At 39.7% G+C, this 12,955-nt stretch overlaps 1 protein-coding gene across 1 annotated transcript in view; it reads right to left on the minus strand.

The window, feature by feature from the left end:
* The window catches only part of cdh10a (cadherin 10, type 2a (T2-cadherin)), a 57,032-nt gene that overhangs the window by 9,288 nt on the left and 34,789 nt on the right, over positions 1 to 12,955 (minus strand). The window contains exons 8-11 of the mRNA XM_034705857.1: positions 8,370 to 8,506; positions 7,579 to 7,700; positions 4,986 to 5,094; positions 2,186 to 2,437 (exon numbers count right to left, since the gene is read on the minus strand). Coding sequence (XP_034561748.1) covers positions 2,186 to 2,437; positions 4,986 to 5,094; positions 7,579 to 7,700; positions 8,370 to 8,506 — 620 coding nt within the window. The remainder of the gene's footprint in view (positions 1 to 2,185; positions 2,438 to 4,985; positions 5,095 to 7,578; positions 7,701 to 8,369; positions 8,507 to 12,955) is intronic.

The raw sequence follows: 12,955 nt of genomic DNA on the forward strand, positions 1-12,955 counted from the left end.
GGGAAGCAGCGGCAGGAGACGGGGACTCGGAGTACATGCCGGGGAAATGTACGCTCTGCAGGAGGCGGGCAGAACGGAAGGACGGGATTTGAATGGTTTAAAATTTTGGCACCCAAAAAACAGTGATTGGTTGGTGTTTTCCCAGGTTTACTCCGGCTGTAGATAGCAGCTTTTCTTCGCTCTTTTTTAAGAACAAATTATGTATTGATTGCCATCAGGACATAAAGATCATAATTTAACCAGTATAACAAAAAGTGTATCTAAATCTGATTACCAACCCCAGCTTTAAGAGTGCAAATCATGTGGTCTAGCTCTCTGTAAAATTGTAAATATGGTCTGTTTTGAAGAGTGGCTGCTAAATAGAAAAGAAAATGCCTCAAAAAACATGCTGTTTGTTGTATTTATTTGTCAATAGTTTGATTTAATCTCAATTTAACCTTCATTTATTCATAGTTGCCACCTAGTTGTACATTTTCAACATTTAAATTGCTTCATTGACCATGTTTGTATTTTTTATTGAAATAATTAGAATTTTTCAAATCGGAATTTATGGATTTTGTGTGTTTTTTGGCCCAGTATGGTGAAACAGTAGGTCAAAATGAATAAGTAATAGTCAGATCACATAGGTGATGTTATGCTGAAAAAAATGATACCAAGCATGGGCTTGTGAAAAACAAATTATATTGTTCACAAAAGGAAAAAATAACTCAAAACCTGTCAAAATAGGCCGAGATCTCTAAGGGTTAAAGGTGCAGTGCATAGTTTTCACCTGTAGACTTGGTAGAAATGGAATATAAGGGGTATGGGTTGGGTTATTAAATTGGGGTGTTCTGCTAGTGGATGTAATGGACAGTGAGAGCTTGCATGGAGGGGGTGATGCTCTGAGACGCCAGAGTTAACAGCCTCTCCGAGGTGTCGTGGGTCTAACTAAAGGAAACATCAGTGAAGGGTGGAGCCCACTCGATGACCCCAGTGATGTGCTGGCTCTCACTGCCCATCTGTCTTTTCTATCTCAGGCTTTAGGGGACACCAAGAGCCATGTGGTAGGCTACTAAATGTATCAGTAAAAGGCATAGTGGGGTCGGTTTCCTCACTTTAGTGCTCATCCTTTCTTTCAGCACAAGTATCTTGTGTTGAGTTTACCCTCTTGCACTGTTACAGCAGCACAGAAAAGCCAAATGACTACCTTGTGTTTTTTTGTATTCAGTTGAAATGCATCAGCTGGAAGAACAAGAGAGTGGCTGCTGTTGTACTAAAACAAATTGGTATTGTTGGATGTTTTTGATGGTGAAACCTCTACAAATGGAGGATCATAATCATCATGCATCACAGCAGCTTCTTGTTCTCGAAAGGCCACCGTCGCTTCATCAACAGGATGACTGAGCACGGCAGCTGACTGCTAGACATCGCTAAATATTCCCATTTCCACACACCTGTTAGCACTGTCGTAACCCAAATCCCCTCTTCAGTCGTGAAGCTTTTAATCAATGTTTATACTTCACAACCATTCACAGAGACGAAGACTTTATCAGTAGTAAGTGCATTCTTTCTATACAAGATTGCACCATTTAAAGAAAACATATTTTTCTGTTAACAATTGTAAGAATTTAATGTCGCACTGATGGATTTAATACACACCAATGCCAGGCCTCAAACTAGCTGGAGTACTGCTGGCTGAATTGCACATTTTCAGAAACACCTTATTGATTGCAGTGAGATGGGACTCCAAGGTTTCACTCAATGCCCTGTTTGTGATGATAGACCGTGTTATATCAGAGATATTCACCAGTTTTGTGTGCTCTCAGCAGCACATACTTGAGCAAAACAACTCACTCTGGGCCATGTTATTGACTTTAGCAGCCTGAAATGTCTGCAGCAGGGAGTTTATAAAAGCAAGGCCTGACTGGCGTGCTAATGTTGCATGTTGTGTGTGTTATGTTTCAATACGAGGAACAACTTAGCACCTTATTTTGCAGACATAGAGACGCTTTGAAGGTGATTCATGATTTTTATGTTTTCTGATCATGTGCTGTGTTAAAACAACAACCTGACTTTCATGGTGGAATTCAGATGTTATGGGGTTTGCTATTTGTTAGAGAAACACATACTAGAAGATTGACTGCAGGGTTCAGGAATCACTCCCACACACATGCACTGACACACTCTCATACAGGAGGGGACTTACTGAGGAGGATAACGACACAGAGCAGTATGGCCACCAGCGCTCCGGTTGTGAGACCATCTGAGAAGGGCAGGACCTCGGGGTTGCAGGACTGCATGTTTCCACGGCTGTCACAAGCACACACGCGGATGATCAGCGTGCTGGTGCTGCTCTGGATGGGGTAGTCATTGTCCGAGATCACTACAGGCAGGAAGTACATGCTCATCTCACGCCGGCTGAAACCTCCCCTCCGCGTCAGGATATTGGCGGTGTTATCTGTGGAGAGATGTAAGTGGGGAAGCTTTTCAGTGTGGAGATATTTCACTTAGCGGAATGATTATAGAGGAAAGAAGATATCTGTATCCTCTGACAGACAGCTTGTAATACCCACAACTTTACACAGCCTTTTAAATATACTCAGTGAATGTAATACAAAAACTAAGTTTATTAACAACAAACTGTGCCGTTGACTGGAAACCAATATTCTTTAAAATCTAATTCAAACACAGCTTCATTAGTAACCATAAAGGGGTCTTCCTTCTAAAAGAACACAAGCCTGGTGGTTATGCACGGCCACACTCTCCTGCAAAACTAATTAAAGTCCAAAATTTGTTTGTTAAAATTCCATTAAGAGTTGACGTCCCAGTGTCCTTTTAGAGACTCTGCTGCAGTACTTTACTTTGTCTACTTTAATACATCCCCGTAGTTGAAGACTTGTACGCCTGCTATACCACATAGGACTGAAAGAGAGTGTTTTTTCTGTCTGTCTGTCATTGCATATCTCAAGTCACCAGAAGATTTTTGCAAAGAATGGAAATCTTGATCTACCAAATCTTGGTTGAGATTATTTCCTATCTTGCTCCTGGTGGAAATTCTTCAGAGGGAAACGATTGATTGAGCAGAAATAGCTGCTCTTGCATGTGCCGTAGTTTGACTCACCTAATGTGTTCCCAAGCTGGACCAGTATTTCAAAGTTACATTTTTTTGGTTTTTGCCTTTATTAGAAAAGGACAGCTGAAGAGAGACAGGAAACATGGGGAGCAGAGAGTGAGGGAAGACATGCAGGAAATAGTCGCGGTCGAGAGTCGAACCAGCGACCTCTGCAATGAGGACTGTACCCTCTTTATGTGGGGTGCTTAAACCGCTATACCACCAGCGCCCCTGGGCCAGTATTTTAAACTTGCACTATACTAGAGAGCTCTGATTCTTCCTTCAAATATTCACTGACGCCCAGTTTTCCCATCATATTCAGTGAGAACATGTTGCACTTGTGTCATGTCAAAGGTCAGGATTAGTGCTTTAAAGGTACAGTGTGTAGAAATGGGAATATGTAGCGATATCTAGCCCTCAGATTCTAACCTGAAACATTCCCTTGCTCACCTTTCCCATTGGGGACGCAATGGTGGCCTTAGAGGACAAAAAGCTCTTATAAAGCATGATAAGTACGATCCTTAAAGCTTACTGCATACAGAAGCATGTGTGTCACTAGTCTGTCTGTTCTGTGCTACTGGAGAAACACGGCGGTGCAAGATTGCGGCCTTGCTAAATGCTGCTGTACATGATACACTGTACCTTTAAGTGGACCAGATCGCTAAGGTACACAGCACCACCACTTCTAAAATTAACTGCTTGGCATACCATGAGTTTTTTTGCAGTGCCAGGATTTCAAACCAGCTGTCAGTACCCGCTCCTGTCCTCTCTATAATACAGTTTATCTCTGTGATTTATTTGAGGGGCTAAAACCCATTACCCATAGTGCACTGCGGGAAGATCGCATCATTTTGTAGGCGTTACATGACGCTTAAGTGTCTGTTTTTAACAACACGAAATTGCAGGTCTCTACATTGTTGGAAAAATTAGGACAACGATTGGATAGGAGCATGGTGTCGTGGAGGAGAGAGGTTCTTTCTTTCTGTGACACACTGAAGTCGTTTTTCAGTAAATGTATGTCATTAAAATCAGAATCATAAGCTTTTATTAACTGTTGAAATTTAGATTGAAAATGGATATTATACACGCCAGAAAGCCAATAAGGGGAGAGCTTATCTTCTTGAAGCACGGGCCAAGACTAATAACCTCCAATGAAATTACACAAGTTTGATTTTATCAGAGGGTCAGGATGAGAACAAGTCTGACCCAAGACACTTGAACCACATTGTATAACCATCTAACATCTCTTTATCAGCCAAGAGGACGTTACAACTTCAGTGAAACCCTTTCTTTAGAAAGTCTTCTGCAGCACTGACATTGATATCAAATATATTGAGTCAGGCTTTACAGAGTATTTATGCCAAATCAAGTCAAACAAGGAGTAGGTGTTCTGAAGAGAGAAAACACAGCACATGTAAAGATACCAGACCTTTTAATACCAGTCTGCTGAGCGTCCAAGTCTCTTCCAGAGACTGCTTATTCCACTGACAGATATTTTTTTATTGTGTGACAGAAAAACAAAATCTGTCTGTAACACAGTGCAGGGTAGATGTGGGATGAGTGCCTGACAGCTGTGTTTTGACAAAGGCTCTTTCTGAAAATGAAATTTTGTCAAACACCTCCAGACATAAAAAAAAAAGCTTTTCAAGAAGTCAATCAAAAGACTACAATCTCACAATGGAAATGTATTTTTCTTGTCCAACACATTTTATATAATCGCTTCCAATTTATGATTTTCAGCACCATATTTGAAGCGAGGGCCCTTAAGATTTTCATTATATAAAAACCCATTTCACTCATTCCCAAACGTACAACTTCAAAGTTTAACGTTAAAGTACACAGAGAAGCACTTTCATTTGGTTTTCCAATAAAAATGCAAATCGGCTTATCTTACCTTCCCTGTCAACAATGGTGAAGTTCGGGTTGGTGGCACTTATACTAAAGACAAACTTGTGTCCAACGAGGGGTTCATCTGTGTCAACAGCACTTATTGTCTGAATCAGCTGCCGAGAAAACAGAACAAGGGATCAGAAAAAACACATTCAAGCTTTTCATTCGGCTTTGAAGAGAGGGCGACTTATCTTGAATGCATGAAGATTGATAAATACTGACAAAAAGTTCTACAGTTTATGCGTTATAGTTCATCCGCTCTCAAAGAGGAATCACACTGTTGCAAGAAAAATCAACTGTCACTGAGGAGAAACTCAATCAGATGAGAAGTAATCTGCAATTAGCCAGGGGTGTTTGCATAATTAAAGGATTTGCAGCCTCTCCAAAGACCAAAATGACAAACACACTGGAAAAAAAAGCCCCTCCAAAAACAAGAAAAAAACGTATTTCAATGTGCTTTTACCTTGAGTTACGCAAAAAAATCTGCCAATAGAACAAGTGAAAATTTGCTTGGTAAGATTTCTTAAAATAAGACAAACTGTGATCTTAGAATAATCAGGGGAAACTTATTATAAGCAATATTTTAACGCTTAGTGTCTCAGAATAAGACAGGAATGATAACATTTAATATTTTACCCTCAAAAAAAGATTTCTACACTAATACATTTCAATTGAGATATATTCACCTTAATTTGAGTTGTATTATAGCAGCACTTCTCTAGGTTTAAGACCATCTTGTACTTGAAATAAGCTGACAAAGTTGAATTGTCTCATGTTGAGATATAATGTCTTCTCATAGTGAGCTGGATTTACTAATATTCAGTCATGTTGTTTTTTAGGATAAGCCAGCTATGCTCTAAAGGAGGTGTTTCATTGTGTGCATGTAGTTTGAGGATGGATATGTTTTATCTGATTTAAAGAAACAGTGCCTGAAAACTGAAACCCACCCTTAAAAACAACTTCTCTTTCTTCTTTCTTTCTTTCTTTCTTTCTTTCTTTCTTTCTTTCTTTTGTCTTTTCTTTCTTTCTTTCTTTCTTTCTTTCTTTCTTTCTTTCTTTCTTTCTTTCTTTCTTTCTTTCTTTCTTTCTTTCTTTCTTTCTTTCTTTCTTTCTTTCTTTCTTTCTGTGTGCATGTAGTTTGAGGATGAAGAATTTTATCTGATTTAGAAGAAACTGTCTGAAAACTGTATCCCACCCTTAAAAACAACAACTTTCTTTCTTTCTTTCTTTCTTTCTTTCTTTCTTTCTTTCTTTCTTTCTTTCTTGTCTTTTCTTTCCTTCTTTCTTTCTTTCTTTCTTTCTATCTTTTGTCTTTTCTTTCTTTCTTTCTTTCTGTGAGCATTTAGTTTGAGGATGTATATTTGTATCTGATTTAGAAGAAACAGTGACTGAAAACTGTAACCCACCCTTAAAAACAACAACTTTTCTTTCTTTCTTTCTTTCTTTCTTTTTTCTTTCTTTCTTTTATCAATGGAGCTGTTTTCTGATAGATTCTCCAATAAAATGCATTTACTTAAATCAAGTAAAGGGTTTGTCTTAAATCAAGATTATCCGTCTTCTACAAATAAGATCTCAGCTTGAAAGATGTATGAAATGTAAAATAAACCTTGTTTCTTCTTAATTACAACTCAAAACAAGATCATTTCAAGATGCATTGTCTTAAAACAAGTCCCTCTATCTTGCTCAAATGTTACTTGTTAAGTAAATTCATCTTAAATCAAGTGGGATAAGACCTTTTGACTAAAAATGAGACAATTTCACTTGGTAAGATTTTGAGTGTTTGCATAATTAAAGGATTTGCTGCTTCTCCAAAGACCAAAATGACAAACACATGTGGCTGCAGTTGTGAGAGGCTGTCCCCGAACACAGATCTATCAGTATGCAGCGAGCATAGTGAGCATTGTGGGTCACCTCCCCTGAACATGTCAGGAATTGACCAGCATGAAACTCCTCCCTTAGCTTCCCTGTTGTTTACTGCCAACTTCTGTTTGGCCCCTCGCTCAATAACACTGAAAAATATGTTCCCCTGGAATGGTTTCTCCAAAAAAGACTACATCCTCACTATAACTGCATGCTTTCCACACTTCAAGGTTATTTAAGTTAAATGCATATATGTATTCATACATTCTGGAGGATCAACGTCTCCCACACAGATATCAATTTCATTGTGACAGATCCTCTCGGGGGCTGTAATCCCACTTTGACGGAAAGTTACCAAAGTCAGCTGCCAGAAACCAGTGTGCTCATTGCGCGCTAATGCTCTTAACTTTGTTTTGAATGATGTGCAACATCGCTTTGCAGATGCATTAAAAATCGTATTCCAAAATAAATATATCTATGCATGAGAAATGTGATGTGCAAATTACTTTACGGAGGTTTCCCTTTTGTGGGAAAAAAGCCCAACCACAAGGATTATGTCACATTATTCATTATAAGCAGCATCATTAGAGGCAGTCTAGGGAGGAATGTCAAAAAGAATATGTTACAGTGCGACGGCTTTGGAAAAACTTGACAATGTACTGAAACAAAAAAAAGAGACACCAAGCCTAAAACATCTTTCAATGCTTCAAATATATAAGATTATGAATTGTCATTACCTGTCCTGCTTTGACGTTCTCACAGACAAATGTGTCATAGGACATCGCAAACTCAGGAGCGTTGTCATTGACGTCCAACACCTTGATGAAAACAGGCACTCGAGTGGTCTGTCGGGGGTTATCTGAAGTGAGGAGATTAAAAACGATCAGATTTTGAGAAGTTCAAAATACAGTATCTCACAAAAGTGAGTACACCTATCACATTTCTTCTAAAGCTGATGCACAAGAAAGTCTGAAAGCAATTTGCTAAAGACAAGCAGATTAAGGACATGGATTACTGGAACCATGTCTTGTGGTCTGATGAGACCAAGATAAACTTATTTGGTTCAGATGATGTCTAGCGTGTGTGGGGGCAACCAGGTGAGGAGTACAAAGACAAGTGTGTCTTGCCTACAGTCAAGCATGGTGGTGGGAGTGTCATGGTCTGGGGCTGCATGAGTGCTGCCAGCACTAAGGAGCTACAGTTCATTGAGGGAACCATGAAGGCCAACATGTACTGTGACATACTGAAGCAGAGCATGATCCCCTCCCTTCAGAAACTGGGCAGCAGGGCAGTACTCCAACATGATATCGACCCCAAACACACAATCAAGACGGCCACTGCCTTGCCAAAGAAGCTGAGGGTGAAGGTGATGGAGTGGCCGAGCATGTCTCCAGACCTAAACCCCATTGAGCATCTGTGGAGCATCCTCAAATGGAAGGTGGAGGAGGGCAAGGTCTCTAACATCCATCAGGAAGAGGATTCAAGTGGGAACCTGTGAAGCTCTGAAACTAAAGAAACAAAAACTCACTGATTTCAGTGGCAACCACGGAGATGTTGTGCCATTTGGACATCTCTCTGTCCAGAGCTTTCAGTGTTGTGATGGTGCCATTTACAGAATCAACGTTGAACAGCCTCTCGAGATCTGTGTGCCGATCAATGGAGTATCTGAAAGGATGACACACAGAAACAGACGTGTAAATATCAACAGACAAAATGAGCATTTCTTGAACTGTGGGCATTTTGCCATAGACTTGGTATTTTGGGTTTTGGTGAAAACATTGGAAATTGTGTTTGTATCCTGTATTATTTCTAAAGGCCCACAGGCAAGGACTCACCTGGTTGCAAAACAAAGTCCCTTTATTGTAAAAGTTTATGAGAAATTTCACAGACTTCTAAGTTGTTTTATTGTCTCAGCAAACATTTCCTGCGGGGTTTATGATCCAAATTGTGAATTCAAAGTTGTCTTTGATACAGAAGGAGTTCATTCCATCAATTACGGTCCAATCGGGAGTAATAAAGCTGGAAATAATTAGGGTGTCTGGCTACCTGTCAATCAGTATGGAGGCATAGCGATGCATATTCATTGTTTTTTGCAAACGTGGTTGCAAATGGCTCCAAATCCAAAATGGTAATAGAGAAAATGCCAAAATAAAGGCTTCAAAGAGCAGTCGCTATTTGGTTTCTCTAAAACGACTCTAATATTGCCTAAAAAGTAAAGTGTAGTTGGGGTGCCATTGGCCTGGTGGTTTAGGCACACTGCCCATCTACCTCTGTACATGGGGCGTGTGCCTAAACCACTACCCTAAACTTCCTGTTTCGCTTCAGCTGTCCATAAAAAAAACCCCAAAAGACCCCCTTCAAAGTAACTTAAAAGATAGAAAGAGCGTAGGCAAATCTTTGGACAAAAGTACTTCTCTTCTTCATATAAATCTGCTTTAAGCATTACATCATCAAAACACACTCCCTTTATTGTAAAAGTTTGAGAAAATTCACTTCTAAGTTGTTTTATTGCCTCTGCAAACATTTCCCTATATGGTTTATGATCCAAATTGTGAATTCCAAGTTTCCTTTGATACAGAAGGAGTTCATTCTTTCAATTACAGTCCAATCAAGGCATAGCGATGCAAATTCATTGTTTTTTGCAAATGGCTCCAAATCCAAAATGGTAACAAAACAATATGCCAAAAAAAAAAGACTCCAAAGAGCGGTGGCTGATTGGTTTCTCAATAACATCTCTAACATTGCCTGAAAAAGTAAAGTGTAGTTTGGGTGCCATTGGCCTGGTCGTTTAGGCACACGGCCCATGTACCTGTGTACATGGGCCGTGTGCCTAAACAAGACATTTACCTCTGTACATGGACCATGTGCCTAAACCACGAGACATGTACCTGGGACGTGTGCCTAAACAATGAGACATGTACCTCTGTACATGGGGCGTGTGCCTAAACAACGAGACATGTACATGGGCCGTGTGCCTAAACAACAAAACATGTACCTCTGCACATGGGCTGTGTGCCTAAACAGTGAGACCTGTTGCTGTGCTCATGGTCCGTGTGCCTAAACAACGAGACATGTACCTCTGCACATGGTCCGTGTGCCTAAACAATGAGACATGTACATCTGGACATGGTCTGTGTGCCTAAACCACGAGATATGTACCTCTGCACATGGTCCATGTGCCTAAACAATGAGACATGTACCTCTGTACATGGTCCATGTGCCTAGACCACAAGACATGTACCTCTGTACACGGGGCGTGTGCCTAAACCATGAGACATGTACCTCTGTACAAGGGTTGTGTGCCTAAACCATGTGACATGTACCTCTGCACATGGGCCAAGTGCCTAAATCACGAGGCCAGCCACAACCATTGGCTGCATGTCTTCCTCCACCCTTTACTCCCTACACTTCCTGTCTCAGCTGTCCACAAAAAAAGGCAAAAAGAGCCCCTCCAAAGTAACTTAACAAAAAAAGAAAAGGAGGGTGATTATCTTCTCTTCTTGCAAATCTTTGGATAAAAGTACTCTACTTCTTCATATAAATCTGCTTTAAGCATTACATCACCATAGTTTCAAAAGTAAAAAAACAGATTCATGTTTCCCAATGTCAAAGGAGATGATATATCATCCCTCACGCCTGCTCATTTATCATAGTCAACTTCCATATTCCACTGAAATCTGAATATGCAACACAATACGCCATGTGGCACGCGCCGGGAGTGGCATATCTCTGTGTCAGAGACGGGCAGGCGCCATATGTGTGGAATGGCGGCACTAAGCTGTGTGAATCAATACAGCAAATTAGGCTCTTTCACTTTGACTTTGTGCAGTGCCACGGCGGGCTTACATAATGCAGGGAAATAAACAGTGTCTGTATTCACTTCACAGCTCCGCCACCGTCATCCACTGGGGAAATGACCAGGAGGCAAGCATGAATAATATCCTTTTCCCTCCCTCCCTTCCTCCCTCCCTCCGTCCCCCCCTCGCTGTCTCCCCTCCACACTGACACATGGCAAAGCTGATGGATTAGATTTAGCCAAGTGGGCACATTTTCAACCTCCTGCTAAAGAAGGAAAAAAAAAAGCAAAAACAGATAAGAGGAGACTTTGTAATTCTACCATGTGTTGCTTGTTTTCATATTGATTTTATGCGAGTTTAATTAAAGCTGGAACAATGAGTTTAGAAACAATCAAATTGCCACAATAAGGCATTACACCCCCTGGGTTGGTGAGGAAATCTTTGCTTAATAAGTCATTGATTATTTTTAAGTTTGCTGAATCGTGAGCACTCACTTCTCCACGGGGAATCAATGTTTCGTCAAAGAAACTGGATAGTTGAGGCAGGGTGGTTACAAAAAAGAAGAAATGCATCAATACAAAGCTTGATCCACAAATAATGAAAAATAATAATCACAAGGAATCAAGGCTCCTTGGCTCTGCAGCAGATGAGAATGTTTGCAACTTGGAAATCACAATCATCTGTACACTCCTTCACCAAAAAGACTGAAAGCTCTCTGATGGCAGGTGAGGTTAATGCATTGATTTATACAAGGACTTGATGGTTTCATTTCAGCCACTACCATCTCAGATTGTTGGACTTAGAGGTAACCATATCTGGACAAGAGGGTCGACACATAGTGCTACATTTGAGCCATGGCCCCATTTCTTTTCATATTCATTTTGAAATGATTTTACTAGTTTTTAAGGCGCTGCATGGCCTCGCACCAGACTACATCTCAGAGATGCTTTTAGTGATTGAACCAGGAAGGCCTCTCAGATCCTCTGGCTCCTCTCTTTTAGCTGAGGGTCTGAGAGGAGCTGATAGAGATTTTGAGACTTTTAGAAGTCCATTAAAGAGCCATCTATTTAGTCTGGCTTTTATGTAGGCTTTTTTTTTAATAACCTATTTTGAAGTTATATTTTTTGGCCTTTTTGCCTTTATTTTATAGGATGGCTGAAGAGAGACAGGACATGTGGGGAGTAGAGAGTGGGGGGAGACATGCAGGAAAAGGTCAACCGGCCGGGAATCGAGCCGGTGACCCCTGTGACGAGATCTGTAGTCTCTGTATGTGGGGCGCTTAGACCGCTAGGCCACCAGCGCCCCTATAACTTATTTTAATTTCGAGTTTTATATTTATTTTAATTTTTCTGTTGATTTATTTATTTTTAACTCTTCCATTTTTATTATCTTATTACTATTTTTATTTCTTTTATATATCTTAGACTTATCTTTACCTCTTTTTATTGTCTTATCTATTAAGGTTTTATCTTTAATTTACTTAGTTTTTAGCTGTTTATTTATATACATTTTATTGCAATTGCATTAGTCTCTACTTCTATGCTAATTTCTGCTTCATGTTTAGTCATGATGTATTAGATTTTCTATTTGTATTATTAATATTATTTTCAATCGACGTAAAGCACTTGGAGTTGCTTTTGATTTGTGTGAAAGGTGCTATTTCAATAAAGCTTGATTGATTTATTGACTGATTGATTGATGAATGGTTGGTACGCCCTAAACCATAACCTTCGTCGATATCCACTCCACTCTAAAAGGGGCCGTAGTTCACAAAAAGGTCCTCATGCATTTTATAAGAGCACTTAAAACTACTTTTTGGAACCAAAACTCAACAGGAAGTGCTTTATTGAGATAATAAGTAGTTTTTGCCATTGGAGTGGCCACCTACTGGGCATTAGTAAGAATGCAGGACTAAGGCCTTCCCATATAGAGTCATCATTTTAAACCTATTAGCACCACTTACTACTTATATATCCAAACACTTAAAGGTAATGACACATTAAATAACTAATCCATTGATTAACAACAGTGTGTTGAAACAGTACATGCAGGAAAACAGTATTTGATAATATTGTTCAAACCTTACATCACAGTTTAAATTTTGTAGGTATATTTAGAAATACATGCAGATACTACATCCCCTACAGACTGAACATGTTCAATAACAGGCCAATTTATTTTCACAGATCTCCTCTGTAAACTGATGAAAAAATGACACTATTTAATGAGAAGAGGTCTGTCCAGATGCCTGTCCTTCACATGTAGGGAAACCCTTAAAAACAGCAGATATTTTTAAATTATTTTCTGTCAAAGGATT

Source organism: Notolabrus celidotus, chromosome 17 (assembly GCF_009762535.1).
Source record: "Notolabrus celidotus isolate fNotCel1 chromosome 17, fNotCel1.pri, whole genome shotgun sequence".
In the NCBI taxonomy this organism is placed as follows: domain Eukaryota; kingdom Metazoa; phylum Chordata; class Actinopteri; order Labriformes; family Labridae; genus Notolabrus; species Notolabrus celidotus.